This window comes from Candoia aspera, chromosome 6, assembly GCF_035149785.1.
Source record: "Candoia aspera isolate rCanAsp1 chromosome 6, rCanAsp1.hap2, whole genome shotgun sequence".
Classification (NCBI taxonomy): Eukaryota; Metazoa; Chordata; class Lepidosauria; order Squamata; family Boidae; genus Candoia; species Candoia aspera.
Genome location: NC_086158.1, coordinates 23217994 through 23233513, shown reverse-complemented (window position 1 = coordinate 23233513; position 15520 = coordinate 23217994). Strand labels below are relative to the sequence as shown.

Here is a 15520-nt window from a genome sequence, read left to right as displayed (position 1 = left end):
ATGGGCACTGTCCAAATCTCCAGGGGGACGCTGTACCAGAGGGTGGGGGCTGTGACAGAGAAGGCACACTTCCTCAGTCCTGAAAGATGGCAGCATTTAATTAAAGGGACCTGGAGCACACTAACTCTGCCCAAACACACTGGGTGGGCAGAAACAGTTCAAAAAACCACTTCTCTGGCAAATTGCAACTCCTCACCTCCATCTTTTCATGCTTGATTAATACCTTGTCTAGCATTAGAGGTCGGCATTCTAATAAACCGTTAGTCTCTTTTGTAAAAATTATGGTAAACTACTTCAGCAAAGGATCGTTACCTTGTCGTGGTGCTGGAACTTGAGCACCTCAATGATGCCATGAGCTAAACCGTGAAGGGCCACCCAAGGTGGGAAGGTCATGACAGAGAGACTAAATGCGATCCCTGGGGAAGGTAATGGCAACCCACCCCAGTATTCTTGCAGTGAAAACTAAATGCATCAGTACAACCAGAGATATGTCAGTATACTGTCAGAAGATGAGACCCCCAGGTCAGAAGATGGTCAAAATGCTACTGGGGAGGAACAGAGGATGAGTTCAACTAGCCCCAGACGTGATCACGCAGCTAGCTCAAAGCTGAAAGAACGGCTAGCGGCCGACGGTGCTGGTGGTGAACGGCAAATCCGATGTTCTAAGGATCAACACACCATTTGTGAACCTGGAATGTAAGATCTATGAGCCAGGGCAAATTGGATGTGGTTATTGGGGAGATGTCAAGATTAAAGATAGACATTCTGGGCGTCAGTGAACTGAAATGGACTGGAATGGGCCACTTCACATCAAATGACCACCAGATCTACTACTGTGGACAAGAGGACCACAGAAGAAATGGAGTAGCCTTCATAGTTAATCGTAAAGTGGCTAAAGCAGTGCTTGGATACAATCCAAAAAACGATAGAATGATCTCAATTCGAATTCAGGGCAAGACATCTAACATCACAGTGATCCAAATATACGCCCCAACCACAGGTGCTGAAGAAGCTGAAGTAGAGCAGTTCTATGAGGATCTGCAGCACCTACTGGACAACACGCCTAAAAGAGATGTTATTTTCATCACGGGAGACTGGAATGCTAAGGTGGGCAGTCAAATGACACCTGGAATTACAGGTAAGCATGGCCTGAGTGAACAAAACGAAGCAGGACATAGGCTGATAGAATTTTGCCAAGACAACTCAATGTGCATAACAAACACTCTCTTCCAGCAACCTAAGAGATGGCTTTATACATGGACTTCCCCAGATGGACAACACCGAAATCAGATTGACTACATCCTTTGCAGCCAAAGGTGGCAGACATCTATACAGTCGGTAAAAACAAGACCTGGAGCTGACTGTAGTTCCGATCACGAACGTCTTATTGCACAATTTAGGATCAGACTAAAGAGATTAGGGAAGACCCACAGATCAGCTAGATATGAGCTCACTAATATTCCTAAGGAATATGCAGTGGAGGTGAAGAATAGATTTAAGGGACTGGACTTAGTAGATAGGGTCCCGGAAGAACTCTGGACAGAAGTTCGCAACATTGTTCAGGAGGCGGCAACAAAATACATCCCAAAGAAAGAGAAAACCAAGAAGGCAAAATGGCTGTCTGCTGAGACACTAGAAGTAGCCCAAGAAAGAAGGAAAGCAAAAGGCAACAGTGATAGGGGGAGATATGCCCAATTAAATGCAAAATTCCAGAGGTTAGCCAGAAGAGATAAGGAATTATTTTTAAACAAGCAATGCACGGAAGTGGAAGAAGGCAATAGAATAGGAAGGACAAGAGACCTCTTCCAGAAAATTAGAAACATCGGAGGTAAATTCCAGGCAAAAATGGGTATGATCAAAAACAAAGATGGCAAGGTCCTAACAGAAGAAGAAGAGATCAAGAAAAGGTGGCAAGAATATACGGAAGACCTGTATAGGAAGGATAACAATATCGGGGATAGCTTTGACGATGTGGTCAGTGAGCTAGAGCCAGACATCCTGAAGAGTGAGGTTGAATGGGCCTTAAGAAGCAGTGCTAATAACAAGGCAGTAGGAGACGACGGCATCCCAGCTGAACTGTTCAAAATCTTGCAAGATGATGCTGTCAAGGTAATGCATGCTATATGCCAGCAAATTTGGAAAACACAAGAATGGCCATCTGATTGGAAAAAATCAACTTATATCCCCATACCAAAAAAGGGAAACACTAAAGAATGTTCAAACTATCGAACAGTGGCACTCATTTCACATGCCAGTAAGGTAATGCTCAAGATCCTGCAAGGTAGACTTCAGCAATTCATGGAGCAAGAATTGCCAGATGTACAAGCTGGCTTTAGAAAAGGCAGAGGAACTAGGGACCAAATTGCCAATATCTTCTGGATAATGGAAAAAACCAGGGAGTTTCAGAAAAACATCTATTTTGTTTTATTGACTATTCTAAAGCCTTTGACTGTGTGGACCATAACAAATTGTGGCAAGTTCTTAGTGGCATGGGGATACCAAGTCATCTTATCTGCCTCCTGAAGAATCTGTATAACGACCAAGTAGCAACAGTAAGAACAGACCACGGAACAACGGACTGGTTTAAGATTGGGAAAGGAGTACGGCAGGGCTGTATCCTCTCACCCTACCTATTCAACTTGTACGCAGAACACATCATGTGACAAGCTGGGCTTGAGGAATCCAAGGCTGGAGTTAAAACTGCTGGAAGAAACATTAACAATCTCAGATATGCAGATGATACCACTTTGATGGCTGAAAGCGAAGAGGAACTGAGGAGCCTTATGATGAAGGTGAAAGAAGAAAGTGCAAAAGCTGGCTTGCAGCTAAACCTCAAAAAAAGCAAGATTATGGCAACCAGCTTGATTGATAACTGGCAAATAGAGGGAGAAAATGTAGAAGCAGTGAAAGACTTTGTATTTCTAGGTGCAAAGATTACTGCAGATGCTGACTGCAGTCAGGAAATCAGAAGACGCTTAATCCTTGGGAGAAGAGCAATGACAAATCTCGATAAAATAGTTAAGAGCAGAGACATCACACTGACAACAAAGGTCCGCATAGTTAAAGCAATGGTGTTCCCCGTAGTAACATATGGCTGCAAGAGCTGGACCATAAGGAAGGCTAAGAGAAGGAAGATCGATGCTTTTGAACTGTGGTGTTGGAGGAAAATTCTGAGAGTGCCTTGGACTGGAAGAAGATCAAACCAGTCCATCCTCCAGGAAATCAAGCCAGACTGCTCACTTGAGGGAACGATATTAAAGGCAAAACTGAAATACTTTGGCCACATAATGAGAAGACAGGACACCCTGGAGAAGATGCTGATGCTAGGGAGAGTGGAAGGCAAAAGGAAGAGGGGCCGACCAAGGGCAAGGTGGATGGATGATATTCTAGAGGTGATGGACTCGTCCCTGGGGGAGCTGGGGATGTTGACGACTGACAGGAAGCTCTGGCGTGGGCTGGTCCATGAAGTCACGAAGAGTCGGAAGCGACTAAACGAATAAACAACAACAACAATGGTAAACTAAGGCGTGTGTTTTGCATTCCAAATGTTGATTATTGAGAGGATCCCTCTAGTTTAGTTTAGCACAGTATACACACTTAGAGCTGAGGCAAATAACAGGTGCCAGGTTGCTCAGTCCACATTAGAACTGCTTGGAAAGCAAAGTTTTAAGGTTTTTCTTTCTCAAATCCAAACATACTCCCTATCTGCAAGTTACTCTTAAAATCTGTTTATGCACTTCAGTAATTATGTGAATGGTGCAACATCTAGTCTACCCCTAACAGCACCTCCAGATGAGAGCTACACACTATTCAGAACCAATTCTTGACCTGTGTCCTTTTATGATGTGGGCTGACTTTTTCTTGGCTCTGCTTCAGTATCTTGGAAACCAAGGGAGGGGATTGGGGGAGGCAAAGGGGGGAGGTTGCATCACTACAGTGTAGAGTTGTGGGCAAACATTTTCTGATTGGTGGGATCTCTTACCTCACCCTACTTTCCAGGTCCTGGATTAGGTTTCATTTCTGTTCCACCACTAGAGCTTCAGCACCTGTTCCTGATGCTTCCTGCTTAGAACAGAGCAAAATACAAGTCCCCAACCTCTCCATGTGCCACAGTGGTAGAAAAGTGCCAGCTTTCAAAAGATGCTCATCGCTGCTATTTCACCTTAGTAGTTCACAGGGGATTTTATATGGAAAAATGATGGTGTTTTACATACCAGTTCAAAATTGTTTAGCAGTAGGCCAGACAGCTGCACTGAAAATATGAGCTGGGGTTGGGTACCTTGTACCATGGCAGTTTATCCATTTCCCTTTTACATGAAGTAGAGGTGAGGAGACTTTTGTTACTCCAAGACTGGAGGTGGTTGTGGGCAGTTGTGGGGTGGAAATGCCCTAAGAAAACATCAACAGAAGCATTACCTCATAATACTAGCCATGATTTTATTGGTGATTTTTAAAAAAACTTACTATACCTTTTAACAGTTCTCCCAAATTTGAATTTTACTTTCCACCTTTGCCTGAAGTTTTATAATTAAGGCTGGAAAAGTGGTTTGCTCTTCCCCCTCCCTCCCTGCTCAGAAGGCATCACTTTGTTCACTTAGTGCTGCTCTGAGAAATGCAGAATGCTGGCAATCCACAAATAATTGTGCTTCAAAACAAATAATGAAATACCCTTGACAATACATTTTAATTTTAAGAATCATGGTTATCTGGCTGGAAAAATCACCATATGTTGAAATATATTGCCAGGCGCGTACGTTCTCAAGGCGAAGCATTACTATCTACATCTGTATATCAGCCTTTCTACTGAGATAATGCTGGCAGTAGATTCACTCTTGTTTACTCAGGAGGTTCTTTGATTGCTACAACGGTAGGAACTGGAATTGCAGTTGTAAAAAAATAGCGTACTTACTGCATGAGAAAGTTTAAAAGACAGAACTCTGTATTTGCGTTACATTCTGATTGGCGAATAATCTCCAGAAAGCTGTTTATATCTTTCATTTTCTCTTTTCTGTCAATGAAGAGCCACAAATAAGTTTTATTGTTCAGAGCTGTACACTGTGAATGGAATTTTGGAATTACACATGAGACTCTCCCTTGTACTGTCTGTGCTATAATTTCCAAACACAGAGCTCAGCTTCCTAATTTCAAAGCACAAAATATGGATTTTTCATTCCCAGTTTGGTCCAGCTAGCAGAGCTGTTGCCAGGGAATTTGGGAGCCTGATTTATTGGTTTGTGTTCAGCTGTTTCTCTGGAGGTAAAGCCTCTGACCCCACATGGTAGCCCTCAGTGGTTTGCTCTCTCTCCCCACTCATCACACCTCCTAATATTTTCATCAGTATTTTTCTCAGTGCAGCCCTAACCAAAATGCAAGTTTAGACTAATACTTCATTGACCTCTGTGCTCAGTTTCTCAGTTTTCTTTCCACAAAAGAGGCTTTTACCTAGGATACTTGAGAATTTCTTTTTAATTTCCTTGGGTGTTTTGGAGCTTACCTGGTTGTTGGAGGTGGCAGAGAGTACAACCTGTGATACTGTTGTTTTCTGTTGCACACTTTTTCATCACACGGAAGTCTTGGTATTAGCCCACAGTTCTTAACCTAGAAAAGCCCCTTGGGAAGAATTCTTTGAAGAGAACTTCCCTTGAGATATAACTGAACTCTGGGAAGCCAGAGATGCTGAAGACCACTGGAAAGATCATTATACAGTAAGAGACAGGACATTTATATGCACCTTCTTATCCAAAGATATAGATGTACACTCTTAACTAGGTACATAGAACCCTTCATTCCATCTGTAAGGATTTCACTAAAGTTCTCTCCTCCTTTAGAAGATCTGTTTTTCAAAATGCAAGATAATTTTTCTGCACAGTAGCTTTATGTCCAGGGAACATGAACAAGAGTATGTGTCCATTTTTAAGCAGACTGACCTATATTTTCCTTCAGTGGCAGGTTAGATGCTAATGTTGCATTGTGGAGAATTTACATCAAGATCTGCAAACTTTTAGGTATAAGGGCATCAGGTGTCAGGCTGAACTCTTGGGGAATGCACCTAACTGTGCATACCAGATAATGCAAATACTAACATACACATATACAATTTCCGTTCCTGTTTACATACAACCAATCTCTTCTAATTCTTTTGAGACCCCCTACAGACAGACATTCTAATGTACTGTACGTCTGTATTTATGCCATACATTTCACCTGATTATTGAATTTAATCAATTATCTGGGTTTGCACAATATAGGAACTAATATCTAACTAGATGTTAGTGTGCTATGTTCAAACAGCACATTATGCCATAAAGACAATAAACCAAAGTTAAACTTACCAAAGCTTAGCATGTTGTGGACGTGTCACCACTATGTGTAGAACTAACTTGGTTAAAATGGGTGGATACAGCCATATGCACACAATTTTCCCATCCCATGCATGCCCAGCAAATTTTACAGGGCAAAGTTAGATTTTCTTTCTCATTCATTTCTAGCAGAAAGGGCAAAACTGCTAGACTGATGTTGCCATTTGCAGAAGCAACAGTGATTTTTCAACCCCTTCATTAGCAAAGAAGAAATAGAAGGAGCTATTTTACATATCACTGGGCTCCCTGGGTCTCTGAGGGGCATGGTTGAGATCACTGATGGATCACGCTGGTGATTTCTGAGATCAAGCCACAAGCCATGGATTTTGCATTTTTGCTGTTCATGATCTTACACTTTTTTGGCACCTGATTTTTTTTTTATCAGTTTCTGGTGTTTTACAACCTTCCAGCTTCTACTGAGACTCTAATTCCACTGTAATTATAATGAGGGATATCTGGAAGCAGCATGGAGATGCCCAAGCATAGCAAGATGTGGAATAACATCCTCCTAAGACATAATTATTAAATAATTAATATGTAATTAATTTAACTTAGTTTTCATGCCCAGATAGAATTTTTCACCTCTTTTACATGGCCACATCTTCATTTCATTATGGTCCTTGATACAGGCTGATATTGTCATGAGTACTGATGGTGAGCAGGAGGGGGCCTCTATCCAGGGTGGAAAACGCATGTGTAGTACTGAGGAATTAAGCAGCCATTCAAAGAGACACAGATCAGACCCACCTTGACTTTTGGGGTTTATCTGTCTGGTTTTTCCCCACGGTTCTTCAGTTCGTTAGGATTCTGTCTTATGTAGCAGTAATAAACACTAGAGACCTACTCCTCGTCTCAGCGTGATTTCTGACTGTTAGGACAGATATAGTCCTCACCCCTATGGAAGTTGTGCATCTGTAAGAGGAGAACACTAATACTGTATTTGTGACTTTTACCCTTCCAACATTTTCCACAGGCCTCATTGAGGGGGGTCCTGAAAGCCTCTAGAATGGTTAAGATAATAGATAGATGGCCATCAGATAAAATACTAATTGCAAGGCTAGTCTGATCTTTTACACAGTCTAACTGCAGTCATCACAGCTTTTCTAATCCAGCAAACATTTATAAATTTGAACTGCAGCGGTAAAAAGCAGTTTTATTTATTTATTTAAAAAAAAAATACAGAAGGCAATACAGATAGTCACACAATTTGAAAGCCACATGTTTTGAAATGGTTTATAATTTTTTGATAATTGGAATTGATTTTAAGTTTTCAAAATATTAATAAGCTGGATAATCTGTGTTGGAACAAGCTTTGGGATCATAGTATCTTCATTCATGCACACCATGTCATAAATGCAGTCATGTAGTTATCACAGCTTTTCTAATCCAGTAAACATTTATAAATTTGAGCTGCAGTGGTAAAAAGGAGTTTTATTTATTTTAAAAAATACAGAAGGCGATACAGATATTAATAAGACTGAACATCTAAAAGAGGGCAAACAAATATGTCCAACCCATATGTGAAGGAAGCTAGAGGAAAGTTAGGCATCTGTGCATGATGTTAGGGTTCACCCAGCTCTTCCGATCCTTTTCCTTGCCAAAAAAAAAGAGTGAAGGGAGGAAAATGTGTACAGGATCCCAATTCATTTATGAACCGGTGTGCATGAATGAAGACACTATGATCCCAAAGCTTGTTCCAACACAGATTATCCAGCTCATTAATATTTTGAAAACTTCAAATCAATTCCAATTACCAAAAAATTACAAACCATTTCAAAACATGTGGCTTTCAAATTATGTGCCTATCTGCATTTTCCAGTCTTATAGTAGAAGTAGGGCTGGTACTTAATTTATATGTCACCAATTCCATTAAACTAATGGTGGCAAACAAACAGTTTCAAAACATCCATAGTACAATTAAAACATATAAACAATGAAACATCCCCTAATGATAGTGATAGTGTTGAGGAGGGGGGCAATAATAGTGATGAAGTTTATAATGGTAAGTATTATCTGGCCCATTTTGGGCCCTTTTTTCCATCACAGCCAAACCCACTTCTGGGAATGCATCCCAGCATAATTTTAAAAGTTAACAGTGACTTTGACAATGTGGCTTGATGCAAGGCAAGCGCTGTGCATTCTCATGTGAACAGTGGAAAAAACATTCCTCACTCTTTCAGAGCCTGGCCTGAAGACTTCTTAATGAGTGGTGCAAAGAGCAAAGACCCAGTTAAGTTCCCTTTGTGTTTTCCTTAATTGGAAAGAAACCATCATCTAGGGTTTATTATCATCCAGCTTTTTCAAGCTGAGAGAGGTTGGAAGCAGGAAGACAAGGCACATGCTACAAACTGATATGACAGACAGGAGAAAAGCCCTGCCCCATTTCTTGTAAGAGGACCACTTTTTTATCCCCCGCCCCATTTAAACATTTCCACATGCTAATTTATATGCAGAGATACAAATTTGGAGTTTATTATAATTGACAATTAAATAAAACTGAGAACATCTCTGTGTATAGGGTAAGGAAGGCTTCAAGCAAAAGGTCTACTTGTTTCTTCATCTGCAGTTTTTACTGTTGATGGGCAGCTTTAAGGCTCCTTCTGCTTCTCTTTTTTATGGTTTTAACTTTAAACTGAACTTGGAATGGATAACCCTTTAGATAGTAGATGCCTTCAAAGAGAGGAGTAGGGACCACAATGACTATCTCCTCCTCCTCCTCCATGATTCCCATTTATATTTTCTTGTCCCCACTTAGAAAGGTAACACGGTCTGAAAGTGATCAGTCTGGAAAAGTAGGGCAATCAGCTTTGTGTCAGCGTTGCAATGTCAGGGCTGCAGGTTTTCCTGAATTCAATTTTTAAAAAATGCTAGAAAATCTGCATTTGTTACCATGCTAAATATTGTGTGTATACAGCACTTGCAGATATACATAGGATTATATACATCTCGCCCTAATATACATCTTTTAAAAATACATCCCAAGTACCAAAGCTTCTATCATAGACATTTTTGTAAACACCATATCTAAATATGCAGGGATTTGGGAGATCTCATTCTCAAATATGTCTCTAAAGAGAGGCACATTTTCTGTCTTTTTTTCTTTTTGAAGGGAGAATGCGGGATATTCTTGGGCCAATAAATGTGCTTTGGTGGATTGCAGTTTATTTATTTATCAAATTTTATCACCGCCCATCTCCCCCCAAAGAAAGGACTCTGGGCAGTTTACAATAGTTTTACTTCCATTATGTGCAAACATCTTTGGTATTACATCCAAGATACTATTCTTTTCTTGGATATGGTCTGTCACGTCATCATAAGATTTTTTTTTTTAACGTCAAAGTAAATAATGTTAGAATGCAAATCTAAAACATGAAGTGATAGAAAAGTTCATATAATTACTCTTTTGGCTTTCTGGCATACATTAATAACAATGCTAGTAGATCTCAGATGTGGCCAAAATTCTAAATGGTTTGCCAGCTTGGGTTATCTCTGGGGTTCCACAAGCTGTAAGGATAAGCTAGCAAACTTAAGATCACTGATTTTTTTTTCTATTTTTTTTAGGGGGGCAGTAAAATATATTACTTTCAGGTTTTTAAACTGTCTTAAGCTTACTTTGGGGTGTATGCTTATTTCTGTCTGTTTCCCACACCAGAATGATGGGAAACTACATCACAATTTTGTGGCAATTTTGCTCACAAAATTTGATAGCATGATAAGGGGTAGCTGTCAAGGCTGCAAAGATAGGATGGGTTGGGGGGCCCCATGGGGCTCTGGAGTTGCAATCTGTCCCCTCTTATCTGGATTATGCAGAGATGGTATCTTCACACAAGAGTGGGGAACAAAAAGGCATCTATTTCTCTCTTTAACCCCCAAGCCCTATGGAATCTTCAAAAGACCTCAGAGGAGGTATTTTGGGAGCCACAAGGTACCTGCAAGTTGAGGATTTCCCACCCTGAGATATAAAGAAGATTCTTCATTGAATACACTTGTTGATGTGAATAACATTTGATGAATATGGAAGGTATCATTTTGTTTTAACATACTGGCATGATTGTATGCATTCAACCTCTTTTTGCTCTGCAGATTTAATTTTCGGGGTTACCGTTGGGTCAAAGCCATGATACATGCCATCAATGATATTAACAAGAGAGATGACATTCTACCAAACATAACTCTTGGCTATCAGATCTATGACACATGCTTTACAATGTCCAAGACAGTGGAGAATTCTTTGGCATTCCTCACCGGGCAGAACGAAACAACTCCCGTCTTCCGATGCAGTACTGGTGCTCCTTTAGCAGCAGTTGTTGGAGCTGGTGGATCTACTCTTTCCATTGCTTCCTCAAGAATCCTTGGGCTTTACTATTTCCCTCAGGTACAGTAAATCCCATAAACATCATTTGTCAGGAGGATATATCTAGTGGGGGAACAGTAAAAATGCTCAGAGATGGTGTTATTCTTCTCCAACACCAGCCAGACATCTTTAATTTGTGGACAATCTGAAAGGGATAAATTGGCTTTACATGGAAAATGTTATCAATATATTAGAATAGCTACAGGGATCCACATCTTCCCCTTCCTTGTCTTGTATCCTACTTCAGTTCTATGGCTCACTCTCATAATTAGTCCATGGTAGGTTCTAAGCAGTTCAGAACCAGTAGCATTTGTCAGTTCAGATGCTTTGCCTTCTACAAGGCATAACATAAAGCAAAAAGAGGCTAAGTTCTAACAGTCATGGATCTATATCTGAAAGCTACTAAGACTCTTTCCCATTTGTAACTAATCATGGTGCAAATATACCCTGGCAACATATTCATGCCAATTTATTTTTCTGCCAAGTCAAGAATGGAGGAATTTAACCCTAGGGAAAGTCCACAGTCCAGAGTATAGGAGCTCAGACTCAGGTCTCCAGGCAGCATGTCGCCCAGGAGTCTTGAGTGCCCTCCAGAAGTTCCCATCAAATTGTTACAAAGGGTTTTAAGAAGTACAGCATTTCTTTTGTGCCCCCACTGAATATGGGACTAAAACTTTAGACCCCTTTTGCATTTGGAGGGATATAAAGGGAAAAACAGTGGCCGACGCCCTGCAAATGTTGAAGACATCCCTGCTGGTCCCTTAAAATCTCTGAGCCCCCTCTCAGAATGGGCTTTGACCTGCCTATTTTGGAATGAGGCACTTGACCTGTCATATAAGCCTAGGCAACCCTTGAGCCTTTAGCAGTTGCCCCCATCTTAAATAACAGAACCCATGGGTTTTATGTGCAGTTAATTTATGTAATAATATTGTGATTATATTTACATCAAATTTAACCTGAATGTTGGCCTTGACCTCTCCTTGGACAGAAAAATGTATGCCATTACTCTAGATCAGCTTTCCCAACCTAGGGCCCTCCAGATCTTTTACTGCAGTTCCCATCATCCCAGATCATTCACCTTGTTGGCTGATGATGGGAATTATGGTCCAAATGTTTAGAAGACTTCTGGTTGAGAAGGTGAGAATAAACAGCCACGAACTTTGTTACTTCTCTGTCAATGTTATAAGCAGAAGCCTTCAGCAGTGATCATAACAACATATTAGGAGTATAGCTTTACTACAGTCTAAAACTAGTTTACAGTAGTAGTAATTTTTGCCTCCCCAAGAAACCCTAGCACTTTTTCTTCTCCCGCCTCTCATGTGAACAAACTTCCAGACACAGCAGTCTTTTATCAGAATTCTTGTCCACAGCTAACCTCACAAGTCAATTATTTGGGGGAAGCCCAGCATAGACCCAGTATAAGTTCACTCACAATGCAAATGTCAAATATGAATTGTGCAGTTATCTTTCAGGATGTTTGCATGTGTTTTGGTGTGTGTGCATCCAGTGTAAACATCTTGGTATTCAATCAGAATCAGACATGAGGGAGGTGAGGCTTTTGAAAAAAGAATGCTACTCACATAGTTAACAATCAAAACCAAAACCAAAAACTTTTATGGGAAACATTTTAAACCTCCCAGCCCAAGAGAAGGAAAATAATTCTTTTAAACAACAGGCCTGGGAGGAAAATAATTGTTGTTGCACAAAATAGTTTTATGTGTTTTATGTAGCTTGCTCTTAAATAGCCCAGGAAGCAACATCATCAAAGGCCAAGATATAGATCAAGATAACCAGCTAGCAGTTTGTCAAATCTTCCCAAAATCAATCCTTTTCACTGGCCTGTCACCTAAGCTAAGAACATCAAACAGCACTGCATAGGATTGTTTCCCATTTTTCTGCTGATCCCTTGGCCTTGCTAACTCCTTGACTCTCTTTCCATTACCTCCAAGTATTGGTTAGGTCCACACATTACACAAAACCACAGTTTAGTTTCTTTGAGTTTATCTTGAATGAATGAACCATGGTCTGGCATATTCCACAAGCCGTGGAAAGAATGGTTTAATGTGATGCACCTCCCTTGTGCCCTCTGGTCTTTGACCTCACATTTGTTGGCCTCTCTGACAAAGCATAGGAAAAGAGTCTAAGAAGCAGACCTACGGTTTGTCAAACTTTTTTGCCCATTCAGACTAGTATTGTTTCTCCTAACTGTCTCTCCAGGAACTCAGACACAGTGTCATATTTCCTGCACTTGTCACCTGAGCTTTTGCAGTAGAAATGCCAGAAGTTGAACTGACTCCTAGGCTAAGGATTTCCAGAATCCTTCTAAACATATTAGGAGTACAGGAGTATGCTTTACCACAGTCTACCACAGTTGCCCTTTCCAACCAGCAAGGAAGTCTTACCATGGCAAATGGGTTGCTAGAATCAAATGTGCTAAGAATCTAACTCAGGAATTCCTAGCCATCAAGGCCATAGATGATAGCTTATACAATGTCTTTACACTTTCTCTTTATTCCTTTCTTAGGTTGGTTATGCTTCCTCTTCTTCACTTCTCTCTGATAAATATCAGTTCCCAACCTATCTCCGCACTATTCCAAGTGATAAGGTACAGTCACGTGGGATGGCTGATTTAATTCACCATTTTGGTTGGAGATGGGTAGGAACCATTGCTGCCGATGATGATTATGGGAAATATGGTGTCAAAGCTTTTAAAGAAGCTGTTGAGAACCTCTATACCTGCATTGCCTTCTCGGAAACAATCCCTAAAATATATTCACGGGAAAAGATCAAATCAGTTGTTGAAATTGTAAAAGAAACCAACGCTACGGTCATTGTGGTTTACTCTTCTGATATTGACTTCCATCCTTTAGTGGAAGAGCTTATAATTAGTAATGTCACTGGCAAAACATGGATAGCGAGTGAGGCATGGGTCACATCTGCCTTAATTGCTAAGCCTGAATATTTTCCGCTCCTTGGTGGGGCAATTGGCTTTGGGATACGAAGGGGTGAAATTCCAGGCCTCTTGGAATTTCTTCTAGATGTACACCCAAATAACGATTCAAATGATATGACTATTGAATTTTGGCAATCAGCATTCAACTGCACCTGGCCTGATGCCAACGTAACATATAATACGGACAACCGGAAAAATGTAACTGGTCATGAGAACATTGTTGATTTTTCTTCAGATCAGTTATGCACTGGAAAGGAGAGACTTGAAGACCTTAACAATACATACTTGGATGTTTCGGAACTTAGAATAACATATAATGTCTACAAAGCAGTTTACGCTGTTGCTTATGGACTGGACCTGTTACGCCTTTGTATACCTGGAGATGGACCATTTATTCCTGACAAACACTGTTCCACCATAGATGAGTTTGAACCCTGGCAGGTATGCATCAATTTGGGAATAATAATTCCAGATCCCACATATGGTATATATTTTAGTGCCGTGCAGAAAAATTCTCCTGTGTTTTTTTAGCCAGTTCTTACTCAATTTAATAATTTAAAAAATGCTTATTTTCTTTCTTTGGGGAAGGAAAATAAAGGGGGAGACAGTATGGTAAAACAGCATCATGGTGTCACAATGCAAACTCCAACCCTTTTCTATACATGTCATGATCTTTCATGTACCCCCAAAAGGGGCAGAGCTTGCAGCACAATGCTGCTTTTGTTATTCTGACAAACATCACAGCAGCCTGTGGATGCCACTGTTAATAACAAATAAAATTTCTCATTAAAAGGGGAAATAACTCCAGATCTTGAAAAACCTTGCCTATGTAAAATTGGCTGTCTCCAAAGCTGGTGGAGAGAGACCAAGTGAACATCTCTGAATGAGTTCAGATCCAAGGCACCACAGTCCTCTCCTGACTATTTCAGATGGTGCTGAAAGTCAGAGGAAAACCTTACTAAAACCCTCAGCAAAAATGGGTGTTTGTGTGGGTACAACTTTTCTCATTACAACATATTACAGCATGTGTCTGAAATTGTCTTTCACCAATTAGAGATGTTGTAAGCATAATTTCACCCCTTTGGTGCGTCCATATTCAACAACAGTTGCTACATGCATTGAAGATTTACACTCTTTAGAAGATCACTATGAACAGTTGCTTGAAATCACACAGTGCTGTCCCTTGGGCGTAGCCCCATTGGAGTGGTATCCAAACCTATGAATCGATCATCCCAGGACACTTTCATGGTGGAACATTATGTAATTTCAGCTTCTTGTCAGTATCTCTGTGTTTCTGACTGTCAAGATGGTCCTGTAACAAAAATGAAACAAGAATTCAGGGTCAGACTTTTTCCCATGCAATTGCAGTTTGCCCCTGCTACTGAGTCCTTAGGAGATGTACTTTCAGCTTACAGTCAGTGACTGAGCTATCCAAAAGAAACCTGTCAAACTAAATCTACCTCCTTGAATGTGACTTAGAATCTGTTGCAGTGTGTAGACTCTTTCAAGAGTGCTGGGCAACTTTGGGGTCAGAGGTTAGAAGGACATTGTAAAGAACATGTATGAGGAAGTGGGGCCACCACCTTCCATACAGGACACATGCAATAAATGTATTTATCCTCTAGCACATTTCCACACATACAGAAAGAAACACTGAGGTGGGGGGAGGTTTTGATCTTGGCTGTTGTTTCTCTAGTGCTAAGAAGAAGCAATGGTCTTCCTCAGGATGACTGAGTGTTGCAGGAGCCTATAGTGCAGGAACATACAAGTGTTGAGAAAGGCTTTTGATTTGCAGACCATCATTTGTAGGTTGTTTGTATATTTATTGTAGTTTTAATCCTGTATTTTTGCAGT

The 15520-nt window shown here is 40.6% G+C and overlaps 1 protein-coding gene across 1 annotated transcript in view; it reads left to right on the top strand.

Moving 5' to 3' along the window:
* LOC134500440 (vomeronasal type-2 receptor 1-like) overlaps positions 1–15520 on the top strand; it is a 33039-nt gene that overhangs the window by 8725 nt on the left and 8794 nt on the right. The window contains exons 2-3 of the mRNA XM_063307774.1: positions 10443–10734; positions 13238–14107. Of these exons, the coding sequence (XP_063163844.1) occupies positions 10443–10734; positions 13238–14107 (1162 nt within the window). The remainder of the gene's footprint in view (positions 1–10442; positions 10735–13237; positions 14108–15520) is intronic.